Source organism: Ostrinia nubilalis, chromosome 22, assembly GCF_963855985.1.
Source record: "Ostrinia nubilalis chromosome 22, ilOstNubi1.1, whole genome shotgun sequence".
NCBI lineage: Eukaryota > Metazoa > Arthropoda > Insecta > Lepidoptera > Crambidae > Ostrinia > Ostrinia nubilalis.
The window spans coordinates 5,466,927-5,492,836 of NC_087109.1; the positions used below are offsets into that span (position 1 = coordinate 5,466,927).

The 25,910-nt window shown below is 41.9% G+C and overlaps 1 protein-coding gene across 1 annotated transcript in view; it reads right to left on the bottom strand.

Annotated features, from left to right (window-relative positions):
- Nucleotides 1-497: 497 nt before the first annotated feature.
- The window catches only part of LOC135083034 (sister chromatid cohesion protein PDS5 homolog A), a 46,203-nt gene continuing 20,790 nt past the window's right edge, over nt 498-25,910 (bottom strand). The window contains exons 6-27 of the mRNA XM_063977798.1: nt 20,813-21,859; nt 20,293-20,470; nt 18,959-19,159; nt 15,156-15,249; nt 14,235-14,418; nt 13,417-13,569; nt 12,242-12,463; nt 11,073-11,210; nt 10,604-10,663; nt 10,195-10,358; nt 10,029-10,122; nt 9,846-9,959; nt 9,663-9,776; nt 9,480-9,593; nt 9,297-9,410; nt 9,114-9,227; nt 8,918-9,044; nt 7,268-7,386; nt 5,945-6,088; nt 5,085-5,249; nt 3,850-3,951; nt 498-651 (exon numbers count right to left, since the gene is read on the bottom strand). Coding sequence (XP_063833868.1) covers nt 550-651; nt 3,850-3,951; nt 5,085-5,249; nt 5,945-6,088; nt 7,268-7,386; nt 8,918-9,044; nt 9,114-9,227; nt 9,297-9,410; nt 9,480-9,593; nt 9,663-9,776; nt 9,846-9,959; nt 10,029-10,122; nt 10,195-10,358; nt 10,604-10,663; nt 11,073-11,210; nt 12,242-12,463; nt 13,417-13,569; nt 14,235-14,418; nt 15,156-15,249; nt 18,959-19,159; nt 20,293-20,470; nt 20,813-21,859 — 3,864 coding nt within the window. The 3' untranslated portion in view covers nt 498-549. The remainder of the gene's footprint in view (nt 652-3,849; nt 3,952-5,084; nt 5,250-5,944; nt 6,089-7,267; nt 7,387-8,917; nt 9,045-9,113; nt 9,228-9,296; nt 9,411-9,479; nt 9,594-9,662; nt 9,777-9,845; nt 9,960-10,028; nt 10,123-10,194; nt 10,359-10,603; nt 10,664-11,072; nt 11,211-12,241; nt 12,464-13,416; nt 13,570-14,234; nt 14,419-15,155; nt 15,250-18,958; nt 19,160-20,292; nt 20,471-20,812; nt 21,860-25,910) is intronic.

A 25,910-nucleotide genomic window follows, 5' to 3' on the forward strand; every position in this document is an offset into this window, starting at 1 on the left:
GTTTAAAAGTAGTAAAACAAATCAACCGAATTCAGAACCTCCTCCTTTTTGAAGTCGGTTAAAAATGTAGTGAAACAAGACTGATCTACAAAAAGGATATTATCAACATTTTCGCGGCAATACTTATCTTTATTACAGTATTTTTATAAATATAGCTTTAGTTTTTAGCAACTAGTTAGACAACACTCGAGCCCTCAAATGTTGCCTCCTAGATGGCTATAAGAAGAGCTATTTTATTTAGTTTCAATAATAAGAACTGCTTTGAAAATGTTGACCATCCATTCTAGCAGGGCTAAGATACGCTATGATATAATCTTTTCGAGGCATTTTATCGATTTTGTACCCTAAGCCCATACATTTGTCGACAGATATCGTCGATAAAACTTATCGACAGATGATAAAGCCATACATTTATCGACAAAATCCTCGATAAGATTTTATTATGACGCATCATATCCCAATCCAATAAAGTAAAAACTAGTAAGAAAACAAATGTATTTGTCTGTGTTGTTATACCATTTATTGGAGAATAGCTTAGCTCATGGGTGTTCACTCGCTGATGGTGCGTTTCGCCTGAGGCTCCTCTAGATCCGTCTCTGGCGGTTGTTCAAGGCCCGGTAGTTGGATCTGGGTGTCAGACGCTTCTGATGGCTGTGGGGAAAACGCGTAAGTATGAAAATTCAAAAAAAAATTAAGACGGTTTGCTGAGTTATTTTGCTTATGATTTAGGACCTTTTTTTTTAGCGCATATTATATGGGACTTTCTCCGCCAGAAGGGCAGGGCCTATCATAAAACTCGACGACTCCGGAGCCAATGAAACGGAGCCGAGAGTTATTGTACAACTTGGAAGATTTAGGGCTTACTTTAACATGACTTAGTAGATCGGTACTACTTTAAAAGCGCAAAACCTTGGACGAATAAACCACTGGACGCGTAACGAGTGACGTTTTCGTCTTTACCCCGCTAGCACTTGCCAAGGCTAAATTAGCCATGGTAAATGTTTTCAGGTTGTCACTTTGTCAGTATGACGCGAGCTCTCGAAGAGTAAAAATATCACGAAAAATGGGTAAATGCGCCGTACTTTATTGCAAAAATTATTCCGGTCACACAAGAAATGTTTCTTATCACGCGTAAGTACATTTTAAATCTATTATAGTAGCTATTTTTTCGTAAAATAAATAAAATTTGATATGTAAACAAAATATGATTACGTCATTTTAAAAAGTACTCATTGTACATGTAAATGCTTAAAACATGTAGCATATTTAATTTGGTTGGATTATAGGTTTCATTCATTCATTCACATCTCATTTTTTATGACGTAAAGGGCTTGAAAAATGTCGATAAGTTTATCGATATACCAAACAAACTGAAACTTTATTTTATTTTACATTTAAACTTTTCATTGCATCTAAATATTAATAATATCATCACAAAAATACGCCAAATGACTACGATTACATATTATTATTTTTTATTTTATTAACAGGTTTTATTTTCGGTATGCAATACCGAGGTGGAACCTTTTAGATCTGTGTCATCCGTCACGTTTACTGAAATACCGGGGTGGTTGGAACTTGATTTGGTCCATCCTGTCATCAACTGTTTTTCAATGGGACGACTTCTGAACATACGTAAATTAGGCCACTGAACTCTTCAAAACAAAACCAACACAGGTGAAATATCTGAGCATCTCCCTTGACAACAAATTGAACTGGGCGAGTCATATCGACAACATGCATAGTGCCTAGCAAGCATAGCGGCCACGGGTTGTATGAGAACCACTTTATCGGCATCACTTGACTTCTTTCTGAATCTCAGACATTTAGACCTCATTATTCAGGAGGAAGCACAAGCACCCACTCTAAGACTTAAAGGAAACGATCTATGAAAGCAAAACAAGGAGACAGGATATTCCGCGATTCTGCACAAAACCCTAAAAGAAATACCCCTCATCAACAGGATAGGTACCCTGTGTACACATCTTCGACCAAAGATAATATCCAGCTTTCAGCGGAAACGCGAAATTGCTCTGGAATCAATGAAGTTAGGATATACCGACGTCTTCAAAACCGAAATAAGTACTGGGAGGTGTCTTCTCGAATGACCTAAACATAAGAATATCAACAACATTAGATAAGAATTAAATAATCTCAGATAGTGCATCCGTACTGCAAGCGCTACAAAGCAATACATTGTCATAATGTTATCAAATTGTGTTTCATGAAATGTATAGAAATAGGCTATTGATGAAACTTTTGTCCGTGACGTGAGACAGATTATAACATTTTTTGTTGAGACCAAAAGCTAGTTAGCAGTCGATCGTAACAGAATATTACTTGTTTATTGTTTTACGAATTTGATAATGATAACACAGCAAAAAAATATTTCACCTAGTTACCTACCTATATGAATAATTTGTAATATTATTTGTACCTATGATTTACCAATGGCACTATAATAAACACGATACAATAATTAATTATAGTCTTTCAATTAAAGAAACTTTCAATATTAAATCAATCCATAATTCATTTATCTCGTTAGGTTCATTCATTCATTCATTTACATAACTATCGATAAAAATTTACGATCTTTTCCCAGCACTAAATGTCATCATTTGACAATTGTCAAACCTCTCCCCCCGCAAAAAGTGGTTGATCGTGTTTCCTTAGAAATCTTGTAGGTTTCGTGTCCAGTGGTTTATTCGTCCAAGCGCAAAACATACTGATGGTATCAGAAATATTCCAGATATTCTATGAAATTGGTAGTTATAATACAGTATAGGTAGACAATTAACCAGTAATTATTTATAAGATATCTTTTTTACAAAAACATTTCATTCTAGCGCTGTAAAATTAAATTGAGTGTACTGTCAAAGAGACAAAAAGAATAACTAATGTTACCTCAATATCGATACTTCCTGAGCGTCCAGAGGAGAGCTTGGAACAACATCACGGGACGTTACAGGGACAGACAGGAGTGGGACACATGCTTTAAGCTTACAATTACTAATACTACCACAGAATAATAATAAGTACTACGTACAGAAGTTTTACTTCGCGAAGGTATTTAAAAAAATTATGCTCAATGTTATTAACAATATGGTGTAATTTAGCCTGTCTCAAGAGTCAAGCACCATTTTTTTGACAAACGTCAGTGATCGGCACTGCGCCGAAGCTATAGGGCTGACTTCGGTAAAATGATGTGACGTGAGGTGCCAAACTGCGGAAAATGGCGGAGGAAATACATGATATAGCATGAATTATCATGAATAATATTAACTACTTATTTACCTCTCAGTGTCTTCAGGCAACTTAAAAAAGTACATTCTGTGTTTTTATTATTATTTAGGCAGTTAAATACTGCACAGTATTTAGTACACCATTTTCTTTATTTTTTTCCATCATACACAAGAATACGCGTGCGTGAGTCAAAGTTCGCTCGTATGTGAGGCCTTGTCGAATAGTACTCCTGTAGGGGGCAATCGTGCGTGTTTTGTTTTCGATGTAAACTCGCGGAGATGAACAGGCCTGATACTACTAATATTTCTACAACAGATATGCGAGTGAATAGTAATTGTATGTTTATTAAATGTTTTATGAAGTGATAAATCAAAATTAGTTTCAAACATAATAAGATTAAAGCCTACAATTTATTGTTAAACTTTAATATTTACACCAAGGAATAAGTATTTTTCACTAATCATAATTTTACATGAATTTCGACTGATTGGTATAATTTTAAATCAGGCGGAAACATTTTAGACTGATTTTTTGCAGTCAAAAGTGCTTTTGACCAGAGACATCGGTCAAAAGTGGTTTTGACCGATTAATGGTTTTTCTTACCTCGGCGTCGACGCTAGATTCATCGGCAGGAGAGGCGCGCGGGCGCTTCTTGCCGCGCGGCGCCGGCACCTCTGTCGTTGTAGGTGTCCGCTTCGGCTGGAACTGAATATTACACCATTAATCTATACTAATATTATAAAGCTGAAGAGTTTGTTTGTTTGTTTACTTGAACGCGCTAATCTCCGGAACTACTGGTCCAATTTGAAAAATTCTTTCAGTGTTAGATAGCCCATTTATTGAGGAAGGCTATAGCTATATACCATTACGCTGCGAGTTATAGGCGCAGAGCAAAAATGAAAAATGTTGCGAAAACGGGTTTTCACGCGTACGAAGTCGCGAGCACAGCTAGTATTTTATAAATCTCATTTTAATTTTGCAAGTAGACTTAAACCTTACTAAGTCGAAATTTTTCATTGTTTTTAGACCTTAAGACAAGGGTTTAAGGTTGAATTTAAGGTGAGAGCTATATTCCCATAGCCTTATTAAGGGTTAAAAAGCACTACTCATGCTGCGAAGAAGCATCGCAAGAAACTCGGGTACTTTTGTCAGCCTCCAATAACAGTTTATAGCGTAAACCCTTCAAACATCAGCCTTTCTTTTGAGTTGATACAGTTTCTTGTGTTGCTTCTTCTCAGAACTGGCCCATTTATTATCCCGAAGCACTTGTAAGGTTGTTATACTGGGGGTTGTAGGGTTGTTATATTATGCGCTTTTTAAAAGCCGTCCCTAATCGGGTAGTGACAATGATTCCCTGAATGCGAACCCTATACAAGATTTCAGTTAGCAGGACTACTGAGCCCCGATTATGGTAACTTTTAACGTCTACAATCCAGACACGCTTCATCGATTCTGCGATACGATAGGTCAAAACAGCTGACGTACGCTGTTTACGCTGGCGTACGTCAGCTGTTTTGACCAATCGTATTGCAGAATCAGAAACGCGTCTGGATTGGAGACGTTAAAAATTACCGTAATCGGGGCTCTGGTCTAGTGAGACGTTCACCTACAAGGTGGGTAGATGACCTAATAAAAGAAGCAGGAATGCTAGATACTGGTCGCCGTATCAGGTTGCGCATGAAATATTGAGCGTTCTTTGGCTGAAATGATGATGATAATGATGAGTTAACTAGAACTAACCCACAGCTAGAGCAGTAGGAACACGCGCGTAGTACTCGGTAAGAAGGCGCCCAGCTGATGATGATGATGCAATGATGATGATGATGACTAGAACTAACCTGCAGCTCTGGCGGCAGGAACACACGCGTATTGACGAAGTACTCTGACTGCGGCGCGAAGTACATAGTAGGGATGCGAGCGTCCGATAAGAAGTCTCCCAGTTCGAAGCTCGACGAGCGCACCCAGATCACCGACATCGCCAGGTCGCATACCGCCCACAGTTTCTGCGGAAAAAAATTGTTATTAATAATTATGGTACAATTAATTTTGTGGACAGTAAGGGGGCGTCCATTAATTACGTCAGATTTACGCGATTTTTGGAACCCCTCTTAGCCTAGGCGCAGACCGACGATTTTTCGTCGGCCGATAGTTTAATCGGGTAGTTGATCAGTATGGGTATGTATGGAAGTGCGCACATTACACCGATTTGATTTGGCCGATTTTTCATACAATTGAAATCGGGCTCAACTATCGGCTAACTAAAAATCGATGGTCTGCGCTAAATAAGATATCGTGAGGGTTGACTCTACCCATTACCACTCCCTTTAATCTCACGTGAGGTTGCTCAAAATGCGTGTAAATATTTTAATAGGCATGTTATTCACACTGTTTCTTGACCCCCTTTCCCCTATAGACTAAGAGCCAGTGCTAGACCGACGACATTTTATAAAAGCTGAAAATTTGTCAGCGTATGCTCACAATATAGGTTAGAATGTTGGTGCATCATGAAGTTTGGGTCATCGTGGCTTTGGCAGCTGGGTAGCAGCCTCGTACAATTGTCTAGCAAGAAGTTGGAACTGTCAAAACTGTCGGACTGATGAGAAAACAACTTCTTTAAACGTATAGCTAATAAACGTTCTCTCTGTCTGCCAAAAAGGACAAATTCTCATTGTAATTAAGTAATTAATCATATACTTACATAGTTAACAGCGTCGTCCGTCTCGTTAAGAGCGTCCTTGTGGTTCTTCATCCGCTCCACCAGGCTCTTGTAGAAGCCGTAGCAGTAGAAGTCGTTGCGCGTGATGAGCGGCTCCAGGATGAACCAGAGGCATTGCTTCACCACCTGGATGGAAATGTTGAGTTTAATGACGTAGCACACTTATCAAGCCGGAAAGGTTGATAAGTCTGCTATGGCTTTTAATCAAACAGTTAACTACCGAAGTTCCAGGATAAGCCACAGGCAAACTTTACCACCTGGATGGAAAGGTTATGGTTTAATTATAGTGTTAACTAACGAAGTTCCTGGATGAACCACAGGCATTGCTTCATCACCTGGATGAAAAGGTTACGTTTAATGAAAGACTTAGCTAATTTTATCATCGAGGATGATGATCGTCCAGTTCATTGGTTTTGGCTGACAGGACGCCCCTCTCTTTTCCATTCGATTTGGGTTACAGGACATATTAGAGAAGTTTTTAAAGAAATCAATATATTGACTGTGGCTTCGCAATACATATTTGATAACATTATGTATGTCCGTAAACATATACATTTATTTACTAAGAAAAGTGACGTCCACTCATTTAACACGAGACATAAAAATAAACTTGCTGTTCCATCATTTAGGTTGCATAAGATAGGTAATTCATTCTTGGGGAAATGTATTACCATATTTAACAAAATACCACACAACCTTGTCGAATTGCCAATAAACAAATTTAAGATACATATAAAAAATACCCTTATGTCCAAAGGGTACTACAAGGTTCGAGACTATATTGATGACAAGGATGCGTGGTCAGTTCAGTCTGCACATATTTGATGTACTTAAATTTGACTATTCTTACCGTTAGATAACTTATAAAATTCCTGGCAATAAGTGGTGACTGAGTTTGTTCCGGCGTTTCTTCTCAGCACTTGCCATATGTTTGTCTCGAAGCGCTGGTAGGGCCCAAAAGATAAGGAGACATGTAAAGTGCCCCATAAGGGCTACCTTTTCTTTTTTTATTATTTTCTATTGACGTTCATAAGTGCCACTTGTGGTCTAAACTGAATAAATATTTTTGATTTTGATTTTGATTGATTAAGGCCTCCCAGAACTGTCTGGCATAGGGAGCGCTGACAGATGGGTTGAGGAGGCCCGATGTTTGTATACTTACGAAATTCACGGAAGATGTGAAATGACTACTTCAAATGTATTAGGTATCATTATAAACGACTAGTACATCTCGATCATCAGCTCTAAAAATAACAAATCGAAAAACGCGCACAGCAGTGTCCCCGGCCAAGTTGAGCACATTACCTTGAGCTGAGCGACGTTGTCGTACGCCGTGAACGCCGGGTCGTGCGTCAGTACCGGCACCGCGAACACCAGCATGTAGTCGGGCAGGATGTGCGGCAGCTGCGATACTGCGCGCTCCACTGGAAATGATATAAACGATTGAAAAAAAAACGGCCAAGTTCAAATTTTACGCGTCACGTGGTTATGAATAAATAAATAAAATAAATAAATAAAAATTCATTTATTTCCAAATATACTTGTACAGAGTTATTACCGAGTCTTCCCGGTAAGTAGTCAGAGACACTTGTATTGGGAATAACTCGCTACTTCCCATTAGGATATCTCTAATTAATTCTAGGAGTATTAGTTCACTAAGTAAGCATTTACTTTGGTATGTAAGAAAATTACAGCAGTATATTGTAATAAGTTATGGTTGATATGAGATTATATTATTTATACAGTTATCATCGAATGTCCATTTAATCTATATATATAAAAATGAAACCCGTTTTCCGTTGTCACGACATAGCATGAAAACGGCTTGACCGATTTGGCTGATTTTTTTTTTGTAGTTTTCTAATACTCTGTACAAGGTTTTTACGGAAAAAAATATAAAGAAAATCTCTACGCTAAGGCGGTACGAAGTTCGCCGGGTCAGCTAGTGTTAAATAAAAATAACTTTAAGACTAATGCCGACAATGACAAAAACAATCTTAAAATGTATAACAATTGTGCATCGCTACAATGATTCTGACTTCGTTGATAACTTCCTAAATAAGCATACCTGAAACATCACTATTTACCATGAAACAAACCTTACCTTTAGGCCCAGAACAGACGGTGAAACGCAACTGCAACGAAACTGCAACTTTCTGATGATTCTTATGAATGAAACTGAAACTGAGAGTTTCAAACTGGTCGCGTCATGTGTGGTCTCTCAACGGACGCTATGGCAGAAACTTAGATGCAACTCAAAAGTAACTAGCAGTTGCAGTTTCGTTGCAGTTGCGTTTCACCGTCTGTTCTGGACCTTAGTGCCAACGGCCCGCAAGCGCGTACATGCCCATATGAAGTCCATGCCCATGAAGTCTAATATGCCCATGAAGTCTAACATCCCCTTGAAGTCTAGGCCAGGCCAGGACTCACCTTTGGTGCCGACGGTGATGTTGCGGATGTACTCGCGGCGTCGCACCACGTCCGCCAACATGAACTGGCGGATGACGGAGCGGATGCGGCGGTCGGGCTCTCGTCGCTAGTACATCCCCATGAAGTCTAGCATCCCCATGAAGTCTAGCATCTCTATGAAGTCTAGCATCCCCATGAAGTCTAGCATCCCCATGAAGTCTAGCATCTCTATGAAGTCTAGCATCCCCATGAAGTCTAGCATCTCTATGAAGTCTAGCATCCCCATGAAGTCTAGCATCTCTATGAAGTCTAGCATCCCCATGAAGTCTAGCATCCCCATGAAGTCTAGCATCTCTATGAAGTCTAGCATCCCCATGAAGTCTAGCATCTCTATGAAGTCTAGCATCCCCATGAAGTCTAGCATCTCTATGAAGTCTAGCATCCCCATGAAGTCTAGCATCTCTATGAAGTCTAGCATCCCCATGAAGTCTAGCATCTCTATGAAGTCTAACATCCCCATGAAGTCTAGGCTAGGCCAGGACTCACCTTTGGTGCCGACCGTGATGTTGCGGATGTACTCGCGGCGTCGCACCACGTCCGCCAACATGAACTGGCGGATGACGGAGCGGATGCGGCGGTCGGGCTCGCGGCCGCTAGTACATCCCCATGAAGTCTAGCATCCACATGAAGTCTAGCATCCCCATGAAGTCTAGGCTAGGCAGGACTCACCTTTGGTGCCGACCGTGATGTTGCGGATGTACTCGCGGCGTCGCACCACGTCCGCCAACATGAACTGGCGGATGACGGAGCGGATGCGGCGGTCGGGCTCGCGGCCGCTAGTACATCCCCATGAAGTCTAGCATCCACATGAAGTCTAGCATCCCCATGAAGTCTAGGCTAGGCAGGACTCACCTTTGGTGCCGACCGTGATGTTGCGGATGTACTCGCGGCGTCGCACCACGTCCGCCAACATGAACTGGCGGATGACGGAGCGGATGCGGCGGTCGGGCTCGCGGCCGCTAGTACATCCCCATGAAGTCTAGCATCCACATGAAGTCTAGCATCCCCATGAAGTCTAGGCTAGGCAGGACTCACCTTTGGTGCCGACCGTGATGTTGCGGATGTACTCGCGGCGTCGCACCACGTCCGCCAACATGAACTGGCGGATGACGGAGCGGATGCGGCGGTCGGGCTCGCGGCCGCTAGTACATCCCCATGAAGTCTAGCATCCACATGAAGTCTAGCATCCCCATGAAGTCTAGGCTAGGCAGGACTCACCTTTGGTGCCGACCGTGATGTTGCGGATGTACTCGCGGCGTCGCACCACGTCCGCCAACATGAACTGGCGGATGACGGAGCGGATGCGGCGGTCGGGCTCGCGGCCGCTAGTACATCCCCATGAAGTCTAGCATCCACATGAAGTCTAGCATCCCCATGAAGTCTAGGCTAGGCAGGACTCACCTTTGGTGCCGACCGTGATGTTGCGGATGTACTCGCGGCGTCGCACCACGTCCGCCAACATGAACTGGCGGATGACGGAGCGGATGCGGCGGTCGGGCTCGCGGCCGCTAGTACATCCCCATGAAGTCTAGCATCCACATGAAGTCTAGCATCCCCATGAAGTCTAGGCTAGGCAGGACTCACCTTTGGTGCCGACCGTGATGTTGCGGATGTACTCGCGGCGTCGCACCACGTCCGCCAACATGAACTGGCGGATGACGGAGCGGATGCGGCGGTCGGGCTCGCGGCCGCTAGTACATCCCCATGAAGTCTAGCATCCACATGAAGTCTAGCATCCCCATGAAGTCTAGGCTAGGCAGGACTCACCTTTGGTGCCGACCGTGATGTTGCGGATGTACTCGCGGCGTCGCACCACGTCCGCCAACATGAACTGGCGGATGACGGAGCGGATGCGGCGGTCGGGCTCTCGTCCCGCTAACGCGTACATCCCCATGAAGTCTAGTGGTAGGCACTTGTTGGGGATGCCCTAAAGAGAATAAATATTTAATTAATGAATCCCGTACCATGGGTAGGTACTATTTGGAAATGCCTTAGGAGGATTAATTAAAAGGGTGCTTCTATACAAGAAATGTGTGAGCAAACTGTGCTATGATACATAGCAAGTATGTTATTATGTCTAAATGAGCGCGGTAATAGGATGATGCTCTTTTCAAATATTGTTTTTTAAATACTTCAAGTGTATAACTAAAAATTGTGATGAACGATTTTTACCTTTGAAAGTCCTTTGTGTAATTTTGTTGCGAATAATTCTCTCACTTGTGGTACTTCATCCTGAAATAAAATTAATCTCAATTAATGCTAATGATAGTGATGATCTCTTTATAGTATCAAGTTCAACAACTGACAGTGAAAAGAAACATTGAATATTACGATTGAGTTGGTTTTATCGCTAAAGTCCGGTCGCCGAGCACGTAGAATTTCGTTCAATGATCCCATCCCAAGCTACCCATCCTTATCGCTCGCGCGCAATCATATTGCTGTCGCGACTGTGCGACGGGCGGCCGCAGTGAGTGTGCGAGTGCGACAGCAATATAATTACGCGCGAGCGATAAGAATGGGTAGCTCGAGGTCATTGGACGAAATTGTACGTGCTCGGCGACCGTACTCTAGAAATGAACCTCTTCCAGATAACTCTAGAAAAAAACAGTTATAAGAACTATCTATTTTATAGTAAACTCACAATCATCAAATGCGACAGGTTATAAAACTGTTCCGCCGTGAACTGGTCGCCGACGCCCTTCTGCTCGCAAATCTTCAGCATGGCCGCGCCGGCTGCCAGCCGCAGATGTGCCATCTCCGCTTTCGACAGCTGGTTTTGCTGTGAACACAAATGTCGGCTTACAACTAGCCTCGGCTGTCCGCTGTTGACATAGAGCCTTATTTGATGCTGTGACTAACTGTGATTTGGAAAAAACTGTTTAAATTTCTATTTTTTTTTTTTTTTAAGATTATTAGTCATTTGTATTGCACAAATTACTAAGGTTAAGAACTCACGGCGCGATTTTCACCCGCGCCCGCGGCGGTTGTGGAATTGCGGTTTTATTTCAAAACTCACGGGAGCGGTTATTTGCGCGGTTATTTTAAGTACAAAATGGTCGCCCGCCGATCGGGCGACCCGATTACAACCGCGCCCGCTGCGGGCGAACACCGCGTCGTGAGTTGTGCATTAGTTCTTACATAAGTATCTGCATTCTACAGAAGCTGCGGGCTCGCAACCGCCGCGGGCGCGGGTAAAAATCGCGCCATGAGTTCTTAGCCTAATAGTCTCGTTAGCCCCTCGTACTAAGCTAAATATGCTTGTGTCACGAGTGGGCTCACCACAATAGTCGAGCGGTAACGGGATTCAAACCTGCGTTCCCCGGATCACGAGTCGGCCAGTCCGACCCCTTCACCGTTCGTATCAAGACTTCTAAGATACATAATAAGTTACACCAAAAAATAAGAATTTACATTCGTGTGTTATTTCAAAATCACAGTGTGACACAGCTAATTTTAATGGGAATGTTGAGGCAATAGAGTGGACTTTTTTAAACATCATCATTCTCATTCGAAGCTGGAGACCGCAGTTGAATATTTAACTACTGGCAAATCCACGGTAGCATTAGGCCGTCAGTCATAATATGACCGCCTTACAATCAGTAGGGACAATGACAGTCTTAAAATGCCAAAGATCCTGAAAAATGACACCAGTTATTAAATTTAAAGTAAGTAGGTAGGAACACGTTGATCGGTGTTGTCATCACGTCTATTGCTAGTGAAACTTTATCCTACATCGGCAGTATTTCTTCTCACTTCTCTGCTAATCCTTAATGCTGTCGGCTGCCTCTAACATCAATTCACAAAACTTACTTGCAACAAGTCGCCCTTGTGAACTATAAACGCGTTTAGCATCCTGAAAGTCTTCTGTGCTGATAGCTCGTCCTTCTTCAAGCCGAGCAACCATCGCGCCATGCACTTGAGTCCTTCTAGTTTGCAGCGGGTTTCTTCTGGTAGGTCCTCCTCTTTGCACCAGTCGCCTTGGGGCGCGTTTGGGCCGCCGCCCCCTTCGCGAACTAGGAGCTCTTTTACTATCTGTAAGATAAAATAATACGGTTTAGAAAATAAAAAGAAAAATGTGACTGATCAAGGTATCTTTTTGGGGCCTAGATATGCATGGGGCAAGTTGGCAAGTTGTGGCTACCAGGCTGTTAGGAGCTAATAGCAGGTGGCAGCATCATATCTCGATGTCCCTACCTTCCTGGAGACGATATTTTACATGCATGGGGCAAGTTGGCAAATTGTGACTACCAGGCTGTCAGGAACTAGCAGCAGGTAGCAGCATCGTATATTGATGTCCCTACCTTCCTGAAGACGATATTCTTGGAACAGGTGGCCCACGAGGGATCTAGATACCGTAGCAGCTGCCTAGTTGAGTTTCACTGAGTTACCAGGCTGTCAGACTCTAGTGGCAGTGTGCCTACCTTCCTGGAGACGATGTTCTTGATGTGCAAGGGAAAGGCAAGTTGTGTGTAAGTACCAGATATTGTGAGCAGGTGGATGCTACATTAAATAAAACTCCCTACCTTCCTGGAGACGATGTTCTTGATGTGCACGGGGAAGTTGTGACTACCAGGCTGTCATATATTGGAAGCAGGTGGAGGCAACATTACAGCCGTGTGCCTCAGTGTCCCTACTTTCCTAGAGACGATGTTTTTGGCACAGGTGGGACCTAGATACCGCTGCATCTGCCTAGTTGAGTTTGACGGAGGTACCAGGCTGTCAGACTCTAGCGGTAGTGTCCCTACCTTCCTGGAGACGATGTTCTACATGCATGAGGCAAGTTGACAAGTTGTGACTACCAGGCTGTCAGGAGCTAGTAGCAGGTGGCAGCACCCTGTGTTTGAGGGTCCCTACCTTCTTGGAGACGATATTTTTGTCACAGGTGGGACAGCAGCTGCCTAGTTAGGGTCCATTTGGGGCCTAGATACGATAGTTAAGTTTGGATGATGTACCAGGCTGACAGACTCTGGTGGCAGTGTCCCTACCTTCCTGGAGACGATGTTCTTGATGTGCACGGGGAAGTTGTCGGGCAGGTTGTGCGCCACGTGGCCCAGCGTGACGATGGCGGTGCGGTAGTGCTCCGAGTGCGGGCTCAGCGTGGCCTTCAGCGTCTCCAGGATCTCCGTGAAGATCTGCGTCTACTGCTCTAAACCATTTACTTAGGACTTTCGATGCAACCCAACTGCTAAGCAGCCCTGCCCTATAAATAACCTGCCAGGAAAATGCGACCCCAACGCTAATTCGCCCTGCTTGATTCGACCCAGACAGTAGAGTAGCTCTGATCATCTCAACCCTGCTGATACTCGACGCCAGCACGTGTATAAAAGTCGTGTCGGGAGCGCAGTGACGACAGTCTCTCGGGAGTCATCATGGTGACTAGACCTTGACTGATCTAGGAATCCACCTGGGACCTAAAAACCGCAGCAGCTACCTGGTTGGATTCATCTGGGAGACTGGGACCTGGATATTTTAGCAGCTGCCTGGTTCGGTTTGACCAGGCTATACGAAGCTGGGAGGAGGTGGAGCCTAAACTATAGGGTTCTGGTGGTAGCTGTTCGTCTGAGGATCCCGACCTTCCTAGAGACGATGTTCTTGATGTGCACGGGGAGGTTGTGACTACCAGGCTGTCATATATTGGGAGCAGGTGGAGGCAACATTACGGCCGTGTGCCTCAGTGTCCCTACCTTCCTAGAGACGACATTCTTGGAACAGGTGGTCCACTTGGGACTAAGATACCGTAGCAACTGCCTAGTTGAGTTTGACGGAGGTACCAGGCTGTCAGATTCTTGTGGAAGTATCCTACCTTCCTGGAGACGATGTTCTTGATGTGCACGGGGAAGTTGTCGGGCAGGTTGTGCGCCACGTGGCCCAGCGTGACGATGGCGGTGCGGTAGTGTTCCGAGTGCGGGCTCAGCGTGGCCTTCAGCGTCTCCAGGATCTCCGTGAAGATCTGCGTCCGTTGCTCTGGTACGTTCACGAATAGGCACCTGGGATGGAATTGGGTATGAGTTATAGCTTTGTGGACCCAGTAGCTTTTGAAAACTAGTCAATTAAATATTTACATAGGTTTAGAAACTGGTTCTTTAGCTAATTCTTTTTAGAAATATACTGGTCATCACAAAAATCGGCCCACCTACGTTTTACAGGAAAACTCGTTTCTACTGACACAATCATGGTACCCCAAAAATATTGGAGTTATTTGAAAGCCCAATAAATATCCTTAAAGAAAAACACATTTAATTTCTTAATAAACGATTTAAACGATTAACATATACAATAAATGTGACTTAAAAAAAAGACCTCACTTTGGGCTCACCTCTGGGATCAATTAGACCAATTTTTATGGTTATAAAACCAAATAATGATCTCACGTGTCCTCTTTAACAGATTGATAGCGATTAATCCCAACTTAACAGTTTTATAGCCATCAAAGTTGGCTCAAGCGTAACTATCTATTTTTTGAAGAAGTGACTCTGCTCTCTTCTTCTACAGACACATTTTTGGGGTAAAAACCTTTCCTTTAATGAAATGAAGTTTAGAACTAGGCTTTTAAATGGTGCCAATATTAGTGGGAAGTGGGGATGCATACGTTTGAAAGTGCTTGTCGCAGGAGGGTCGATTTTTGTAATGACCAGTGTAGTTCCTTCCACAAAATTAATTCTTCTAGTTTCCTTTTAACGTGCTAAATCCTAAAAGATAGGTAGAAGAGAAAACACCGACATACCTGACAGCATTCTTGGCTTGTTTGGGCGTGCCGACCTCCGCGTACGCTTTGCAAAGTGTGATTAGTTTCGGGAACAGCGCTGGACATGCGTCGCCTGAAAATAAAATGACATGTCAAAATACTTATTGCATTTCTATGCAAAAAGTAGCCCCTTTGTGACTTTTGAATCGACCTAAGCTATAATCCAGCTGTATACTAAAGATTTCCATACAGTTAATTCAGTACTAATTTAGGTTTCCAGAGCAGAATTCAGAGAGCAGTAGCCCTAGAATGCGCGCCGCGATAAGCGGTTATCACGCCATTTTATCGTTTTTGCCTATACATTTCGACGTCGATAAAGTTTATCACGGCGCGCATCCTAGCTCGGCTGACGGCGGACTTTTAGAGTAGCTGTATTTAAGGTTTCAACTGCCAAATTCTAATATGTACCGAGATGTTAAAGTATATTAATATTATAATCTTCCGAACGTTAAATACTTACTGAGCGGCCTGTATTTTCCAAGGAACGTGAGCGCGGCCAGTATGTGAGGCTTCACTTTCGTTGTCGAACTCCAGTAGATTCGTCAGCCGGTTCAACACGTCTTCGTGCAGTAAGTAATAAAATCAACACGTCTACGTGTAGCGAGAACCAGAGAAAGGCACTAAAAAGACTAATTAACTTACTAAGCGGCCTGTATTTTCCTAGGAACGTGAGCGCGGCCAGTATGTGAGGCTTCACTTTCGTTGTCGAACTCCAGTAGATTCGTCAGCCGGTTCAACACGTCTTCGTGCAATAAGTAAGAACAAAGTACTAATAAGGTTGAATGACTTACTAAGCGGCCTGTATTTTCCTAGGAACGTGAGCGCGGCCAGTATGAGGCGCTACACTATCTCCAGTAGATTCGTCAGCCGGTTCAACACGTCTTCGTACAGTAGGTAAGAACAATACTAATAAGGTTGAATGACTTACTAAGCGGCCTGTATTTTCCTAGGAACGTGAGCGCGGCCAGTATGTGAGGCTACACTCTCGTCGTCCAACTCCAGTAGATTCGTCAGCCGGTTCAACACGTCTTCGTGCAGTAAGTAATAAAATCAACACGTCTACGTGTAGCGAGAACCAGAGAAAGGCACTAAAAAGACTAATTAACTTACTAAGCGGCCTGTATTTTCCTAGGAACGTGAGCGCGGCCAGTATGTGAGGCTTCACTTTCGTTGTCGAACTCCAGTAGATTCGTCAGCCGGTTCAACACGTCTTCGTGCAATAAGTAAGAACAAAGTACTAATAAGGTTGAATGACTTACTAAGCGGCCTGTATTTTCCTAGGAACGTGAGCGCGGCCAGTATGAGGCGCTACACTATCTCCAGTAGATTCGTCAGCCGGTTTAACACGTCTTCGTACAGTAGGTAAGAACAATACTAATAAGGTTGAATGACTTACTAAGCGGCCTGTATTTTCCTAGGAACGTGAGCGCGGCCAGTATGTGAGGCTACACTCTCGTCGTCCAACTCCAGTAGATTCGTCAGCCGGTTCAACACGTCTTCGTGCAGTAAGTAATAAAATCAACACGTCTACGTGTAGCGAGAACCAGAGAAAGGCACTAAAAAGACTAATTAACTTACTAAGCGGCCTGTATTTTCCTAGGAACGTGAGCGCGGCCAGTATGTGAGGCTTCACTCTCGTCGTCCAACTCCAGTAGATTCGTCAGCCGGTTCAACACGTCTTCGTGCAGTAAGTAAGAACAAAGTACTAATAAGGTTGCATGACTTACTGAGCGGCCTGTATTTTCCTAGGAACGTGAGCGCGGCCAGTATGTGAGGCTTCACTCTCGTCGTCCAACTCCAGTAGATTCGTCAGCCGGTTCAACACGTCTTCGTGCAGTAAGTAATAAAATCAACACGTCTACGTGTAGCGAGAACCAGAGAAAGGCACTAAAAAGACTAATTAACTTACTAAGCGGCCTGTATTTTCCTAGGAACGTGAGCGCGGCCAGTATACAGTGTGAGTCACGTTAAAGTGTACATATGAAAATAGATGAAACTAGACCTATTTTTATCGAGAAAAAAGAGGTCAATTTTTTTTTTAGATTTTTTTTAAATTTTTTATAGAATTTTTTTTCTTCCAATTACTTATTGTAAAGAAAACGTAATAACTTTTAAACTAAGCGGTATATCCTGATAAAATAAAAACAGTAATGATGCTAAATAATAAGCAATACTAAAAAAATACATAAAATACACAAAAAATGCCAACAAATAATAAAAAATGATACTTTTTGAAAAAAATCTGCTTTTAAATTCGTGTTTTTTTGGTTATTTGATAAATTTCTCCAAAAAATGTCCCTATAACCGGTGGTTTTTATTACTTTGTATTATTCTTTATCGTATTACCTTTGTGAAACCAAAAATCTCATGTCTCTATCCCTATCACAACATTTGCTATGATCGTTTGAACAAAGGCCTGCCACAACATTATTCTCCGCTACAGGTAGGGACAATTTTAATTTTAACTAAAATGCTTATTTTACTTCGAAATCTTTTGTTTTTATTTGAAATCTAACTTGTCTTTATCAAAATTACAAATCTAGAGCCATTTTCAGTTTCGTTGTTAATGAAGCGTCGAATGGCGCGCCCGGAGAGGCTTAGTTCAAACGATCATAGCAAATGTTGTGATAGGGATAGAGACATGAGATTTTTGGTTTTACAAAGATAATACGATAGAGAATAATACAAAGTAATAAAAACCACCTGTTATAGGGGCATTTTTTGGAGAAATTTATCAAATAATCCAAAAAAACACGAATTTGAAAGCAGATTTTTTTCAAAAAGTATCATTTTTTATTATTTGTTGGCATTTTTTGTGTATTTTATGTATTTTTTAGTATTGCTTATTATTTAGCAATATTACTGTTTTTATTTTATCAGGATATACCGCTTAGTTTAAAAGTTATTAGGTTTTCTTTACAATAAGTAATTGGAAGAAAAAAAATTCTATAAAAAATTTAAAAAAAATCTCAAAAATTTTTTGACCTCTTTTTTCTCGATAAAAATAGGTCTAGTTTCATCTATTTTCATATGTACACTTTAACGTGACTCACACTGTATGAGGCGCCACACTCCCGTCGTCCAACTCCAGTAGATTCGTCAGCCGGTTCAACACGTCTTCGTGCAGTAAGTAACAAAATACTAATCAGTTTGAATGACTTACTAAGCGGCCTGTATTTTCCTAGGAACGTGAGCGCGGCCAGTTTGTGAGGCTTCACTCTCGTCGTCCAACTCCAGTAGATTCGTCAGCCGGTTCAACACGTCTTCGTGCAGTAAGTAAGAACGAAGAACTAATAAGGTTGAATGACTTACTAAGCGGCCTGTATTTTCCTAGGAACGTGAGCGCGGCCAGTATGTGAGGCTTCACTCTCGTCGTGTAACTCCAGTAGATTCGTCAGCCGGTTCAACACGTCTTCGTGCAGTAAGTAAGAACAAAGTACTAATAAGGTTGAATGACTTACTGAGCGGCCTGTATTTTCCTAGAAACGTGAGCGCGGCCAGTATGTGAGGCTTCACTCTCGTTGTCCAACTCCAGTAGATTCGTCAGCCGGTTCAACACGTCTTCGTGCAGTAAGTAAGAACAAAGTACTAATAAGGTTGAATGACTTACTAAGCGGCCTGTATTTTCCTAGGAACGTGAGCGCGGCCAGTATATGAGGCGCCACACTCTCGTCGTCCAACTCCAGTAGATTCGTCAGCCGGTTCAACACGTCTTCGTGCAGTAAGTAATAAAATCAACACGTCTACGTGTAGCGAGAACCATAGAAAGGCACTAAAAAGACTAATTAACTTACTAAGCGGCCTGTATTTTCCTAGGAACGTGAGCGCGGCCAGTATATGAGGCGCCACACTCTCGTCGTCCAACTCCAGTAGATTCGTCAGCCGGTTCAACACGTCTTCGTGCAGGAAATGTGCGGGGAACACGAATGATAGCATCACTAACAGCTTCAGACCGCGCTCGGCGCATTTCTTTATGTCTATGCCTGGAAATGAAGTAGGTATTGATTTAGTAGTGTCTCTGTGATTAGGAGTATCTCCTTTTTTGGTAAAGAACAAATTTAAAATTGGCCTAAGATCCAACAAAGTTTGACTGTTACGAAAGTTATCGTCTTTTTTTGCATTTAATTAATATTCATTTTACACACTTAAAAAGAAAGTATAAAATAAGCTTGTAGAGGCTTGAAATCGATCATCATCTGTCGCCATAACAACAATGTTAACAGCATTGTTGTGTTCCGGCAGTTAGAGGTAAGATAGCCAGTTCCTCCGTGGTTGAGGATTCTGGGTGAAGCTCGCTTCCACCTTCGGCCTGATCATCACTTACCATTAGGTGACATACAGGCCAAGAGCTTCCTTTTCTTGAAGCTTCTTCATCACCAGCAATGACTTACCACACTCCTCGGCGAGGGACTGGTCGGTGCCTTTGACGGCACCGTCGACGTAGCCCACCAGTATCAGCAGAGACTGGTGATCGATCATCACCGAGCTCACTCTAGCAGCATCTTCACCATACTCTCATCACCAGCAATGACTTACCACACTCCTCAGCGAGGGACTGGTCGGTGCATTTGACGGCACCGTCGACGTAGCCCACCAGTATCAGCAGAGACTGGTGATCGATCATCACCGAGCTCACTCTAGCAGCATCTTCACCATACTCTCATCACCAGCAATGACTTACCACACTCCTCAGCGAGGGACTGGTCGGTGCATTTGACGGCACCGTCGACGTAGCCCACCAGTATCAGCAGAGACTGGTGATCGATCATCACCGAGCTCACTCTAGCAGCATCTTCACCATACTCTCATCACCAGCAATGACTTACCACACTCCTCAGCGAGGGACTGGTCGGTGCCTTTGACGGCACCGTCGACGTAGCCCACCAGTATCAGCAGAGACTGGTGATCGATCATCACCGAGCTCACTCTAGCAGCATCTTCACCATACTCTCATCACCAGCAATGACTTACCACACTCCTCAGCGAGGAACTGGTCGGTGCCTTTGACAGCTCCGTCGACGTAGTCCACCAGTATCAGCAGAGACTGGTGATCGATCATCACCGAGCTCACTCTAGCAGCATCATCACCATATTCTCATCACCAGCAATGACTTACCACACTCCTCGGCGAGGGACTGGTCGGTGCCTTTGACAGCTCCGTCGACGTAGCCCACCAGTATCAGCAGAGACTCGTGGTCGATCATCACTGAGCTCACTCGCTCTAAGAGCATCTTAACCGTGTTGTAATACAGATTCGTCATCACCGGCTGGCCTAGTTTCTTGAGAACGCTTGACTGCAACAAAAATGATTAATGAATTCAAAGTATAAAGCTGTTGTCACTAGAAAACCCCCACATCGTGGAATTCATGGCGTTCATGAAATTAAAAACGTTCACAACTCTTTATTTTTTCTTTTTTGGTAGAAAATACATTTATTTATACTGACTCGAATTCCGAGAAATTACATAACTAAATTACTAATAGTGACTGAATTTCTTGCGCTGCTTCTTCGCAGCATTGGCCCATATTAGTCCCGATACAACTAGTAGGGTTGGAACGTGTACGCGACTCTTTGAAAGCCTACTTATTACTAATAAATACGTTTTTATGACTATAAAAATACTATAGATACTCACAGTAGTGCGTACGCACACTTCGCAGCTCACGTTAGGGTTCAGAATAGTCTCCATTCCTTGCAACAGTTCAGGAGCTTGCTTCATATGTAACGAAAATTTGTTCAGGAACTCTTGCGCCTTTACCGACTCCGGCAGGAATTTGGAGCTTATGTGCAGCACTTTAGAGATCATTTTCTTTTGTACGGCCGGCGTGGGAGGTTTCCTATGCAGCTCTATCCACTCTGCCACCGTGCGTCGAACGGCCAATTGGTGTTTTTGGAGTTCAATGAACGCTTTTGTCGCGTTATCGTCGACATTTGACATAAGGTAATATAGCTTCTTCATCCGCACAGAGGCGGGTAATGTGTACGGAACCAGTGAGGTGTTTAGTAACCGTTCTACTAGCAGCCGGTCTTCTAATGCCGTCATGTAGTATCCATGAAGGATTTTGTCTTTGATCCACCGCACTGCTATTTCTGTCGCTGGAGGCACGCTTTCTTCTGTCAGAAACTTTTTGTATATCATCGCCAGTCCCGACATGGCCTCTTTTCTAATTTTGAATTTCTTATCAAGTGTTCTTTCTCTGACGAAGTGTAACAGGTCTTCCGACTCGGCGACTGCTTGGAAGTCTTTCTGCGCCGTCGCTATTATAGCCATGACCACTTCATAGCGCACTTGCTCATGCGCATCGTGCTGTCTCATCTTGAGTGTTTCCGTTATATCTTTCCTCAAATCCGGGTGGTGTACTAGAAAGTGCATGCAGTATTGCACGCATTTGATTCTAATGGGTACAGATAGGTCGTTGAATCTTCCCAGGAACGCTCGCCAGAGGCCCGGGTACTGTTTGGCGAGTTCTGACCCGGGCTCTGAGAACATCCTAGCTAGTAAGGCGACGCCGCTGAGTCTCTCTTGGAACTGTGCGGACTTGAGTTTGCACTCCAGCTGTGGTAGTACTGACAGAAGTAGGGCAGGACAGCACTGGTAAAGCTCGTAGATAAGCTCGTATACTTTGGAGAAGATTAACAGCTCTTTTTCTTCTTTGCCGAGGATTAGGACGTGGTTGAAGAACTGTAACAAAAATAACACAATTAGTATACAAAAAGATAATAATTTAACGACATAATGTTACGAGTATTATAGGTAAGTAAAGTAAGTATCTACGATTTATTATAAACAAATTACTTTGTATTTCATGTCAAACGATAAACAAATCGTTAGAATGACTCAAAGATAACTGATAAGCCAAATATCATTCATGTTTGACAATCTCATGAAATCAATCTTATGTTAATATCAATTAAGCACAATTGAAAACACACCCACGTACCACTAATGAAGAATGTTATTTGATTGAGTTTGCACCTTATTTTAAAGATATAAAGTTCAAAATACATTGTAGATCGTTGTTTTGCTTGATGCTTGTGCTATCGACAGTACATAACAACTTTATCGTTTAGGAATGTTGTAATGATCTATGCATAACTAAAACACAATTTGTTTTGTATACCGTGACAAAAATAATGTCTATTTTCAGGTCTTTGCGTGTCTTAAACTATTTTACAGTCAATTTAGACTGGTGTCTAAGACAGTACTTTGGATAACCCTGTAAAAATTTGCGAATTTTACATAATCTAATAAATTCGTTTTGAGATCAATGGAAGAAAGATTAATTCGGATGAGTTCGCTGTTCGGCACCTAAAAAACAACTCCCGGATGCCCGTTTTCACGTTCAATCCCTAATTTTTAAGTGACCCCTTTGGTAACACATAACAGGCATTTTGTTTTCATAGGGGTTACTTAAAAATTTGGGATTGATGGTGAAAACGGGCATGAAAGAATTTAGTTTCTCTTCTTGCCAGCTATCTCTTGTGAGCTAGAGATACAGATATGGAAAGAAAAAGATAAAAAAGAGTGAATAAGTTGTCGTCTATCATGGCTCAATTACATCGATCGACAACATGACGTGCACGATTTTATTTTTCTTTATCGGACAATGATATTCATTCAAGCATGCTATTTTTCAACAAAATTATCAACTACATTCAATAAGTTATTTTTCTTTTTATATATCACACTAACGAACTAGAGTCTAACCCCCTTACTAATAACAGGCTCGTTGAACAGTGTTTTTGTTGTTGTGACGTTTAGTATGGAAATGTCATTTTAAAACCACTAGACATTAATTCTTTAACCACTAGACTTCACTCAATTACAGTGAAAAATCTATACATTATAACGACATTCAAGGGACTGAGCATTAATCGACGTTATAGAGAGAGGACGTTAAATAGAGTGACACGGTAGAGCGGATAGAAAACAAGGTAGCCCAATAAAGTCAAGCAAATTCGACGTTTTGAGGAGTTTGTCGTTAAATCGAGTGACGTTATAAAGTTTACACTGTTATTCTTAGAAATACATAATATATTCCATGCTTGCAAGCGAAATACAATCTCTGATGACAACACGTGCAATCAGTATGTAAAAGAAAGGTGTATTATCTATTATGCTGAAGCAATCAATCCTTAAACCAGTATAGAGAAAAATAAACCTTATTTCATCTTCATATTGTTCAAAATTAAGTGACAGTTAAACGACTACTACGAGAGTCAAAGATAAGCAAATGTTTAAAAACTCAACATAAAGTAGGTATTACAACACAGATGCGTTAAATGAATTCACTGCATTTTTCATCAACCATCTTTACAATTCGGTTCATTGACGCGTCAAAATTGTAAACAGCTCTTATCCCGTTAGCATAAGACTCAAATTAAACTGCGATATCGTTATCAAAACCTAAAAGTCAACAACCAAGCTTCATCGTGCACTAACCCAAATACATTCAAAGCTAGTATAATAATAGGTTGTTTGCTCGAAAACACTTCATGTTTATTTGATTTACACCGTTTTCCGATATAAAAGGATAATGGAAGAAACGAAAATAGATCGAAGTATTCATAAGGCTGAGGCTACACTAGGCTGAGGACCGGGAGAGCGAACGATATGGTTATAACCCGGTTAAGTTAACCGGGCACCTGGCGGCCGTGACGTCACATCGACGCTCTGATACGAACGGGAGACGGGAGATGAACATGAACGTACAACCGGTCGTGTTAACTACGCACCTGACGTAACATCGACGATCTGGACGAACGGGGCAAACACGGGGAGATGTGCGGGTGAGTGCGAGGAAGAGTCGCATAAAGGGTGATTCATTGATAGGTGAACAAACAAAAAAGATGGATTACCTACTTTAGCGAAAATTAAGAAATAGCATGGGTATATTAATTAGTAGATTCTGTTGAATTTCAGTATTTCTAAATTAATAGAAGTTATTATAATATTTGCTCAGGAGTTTTCTAAAGAGTGAAAATAAATTAGAATCTGTATTTTTTATCACATCACAGAGTAATGTAGTCTCATCCTAAGGTAAACGCTCTGCTACAAGGGCTTAGCTGGTTGCTAGGCAACTACATATTAAGTTGGAGATCGAAGGACATGATCGACTGAAGTTAATACTTAGATGAAATTGTAAATACCTTTGCCTATTACTTCTGCATGAATGGTCGCGAAAAGACGATATTCCCCGATAGATATTAAACTCTATAACTGTACTACAGAGTTCAAAATGTGTGTTGTGCTGGCGTCTGAATCTACACAATACTCACATTTCGAGCATATAAGATTTTTTATTTATTTTTTGTATAGGTTCTCTGCGTGGGTTGAACTTTGACATCTAAAGTAATAACAACTATTTATACTTGAGAGCCATGAAAAATAAAACAATGTAAATTCAAAATTGTGACTTGTGTGTGTACAAAAAACACTAAGAATAATTGTTACTAAAAACACTAAACTAATAAAGATGCAAATCTGAAATGAATTATTTTACAATTTTATTTATTGGCCACAGATTAGTCACCAACCAAACTTCGACTTTATAGTGTATTTATTTTATTTACTTGTCAAATTCACAAACAAACTTCACTATAGTGTGTTCCCAGCCTTAGTGACTCCATAAATAACGTCAGCTTAGAAGGGAGAATAAAGTGTGCGGATAATGTTCTATGTCCTGTAAAATATGACTCCATTCGTATGACGTGTCTCAATCTATACGTCATCTATACTAATATTGTAAAGCTGAAGAGTTTGTTTGTTTGCTTGAACGCGCTAATCTTAAGAACTTCTGGTACGATTTGATAAATTATTTTTGTGTTGTATAACCCAATTATTATTAAGAATATTATTAAGAAGGCTTTAGGCTATTATAACATCACCCTAGAGCCAATAGGGGCGGAGCAGTAAAGAAATATTATTCAATTTATTTTTACGCGAACGAAGCCGCGGGCACATCTAGTCTGATAAATAGAATTAGGCTTATAATAGGCAGGTAATTTTCTATAAGGTCAACAAGAAAATCGTAAAAAACCTCTGCAAGATACAGCTGCCATTTTAATGTAAAAGTTGTTTGTATTGATGAGTGTATTCGCTTCCGTGAGTATGGCGTAAATTGGAACCGATTCTGGTTTAATTTGCAAAAAGTGACGTCACATTTACATAGAAAATCTTTGGGGAATCACGTTTAAACAGCTCGTAATAAGTATGTCAACTGATTGGGGGTGACAACTACCCCAATTATCCAGAAGATTCACTGACACCTGCATTACATAACACCGTATTTACATATGTGTGCTCACGCCTCGCGCGTTGAAATGTTTCACGAGATAATATGTACAGTCTACCGCACAAAGACTACACATTTTCGTTGAATAATAGTACCTATTACGACTAAAGAAGGCACGTAGCTGGATGTGCAGTCGACTGTACGAGAACCGACGCGAGTTGCTTGTTTATAAACATTCGCGGGATGTTCATTTTGACGCTCGCACGCGAGTTCCTACTGGGAGTTGTTATCGGATGACACGATTTTGCCAGTAAGTTCTTCGTTAATTTGTTTGCCAGTTCCTTCAGTTACTTCGTGATCATGGCGCTTGCAACAGTGTCGAAATTAAGGTACATGGTAGCAATCCCGTCAATAATAATTATTTCGTTAATTTGAATTCGTCATTAATTATTGCCGTTATATTGGAAATAGGTCATATTCATCGTATTACTTTTTCGT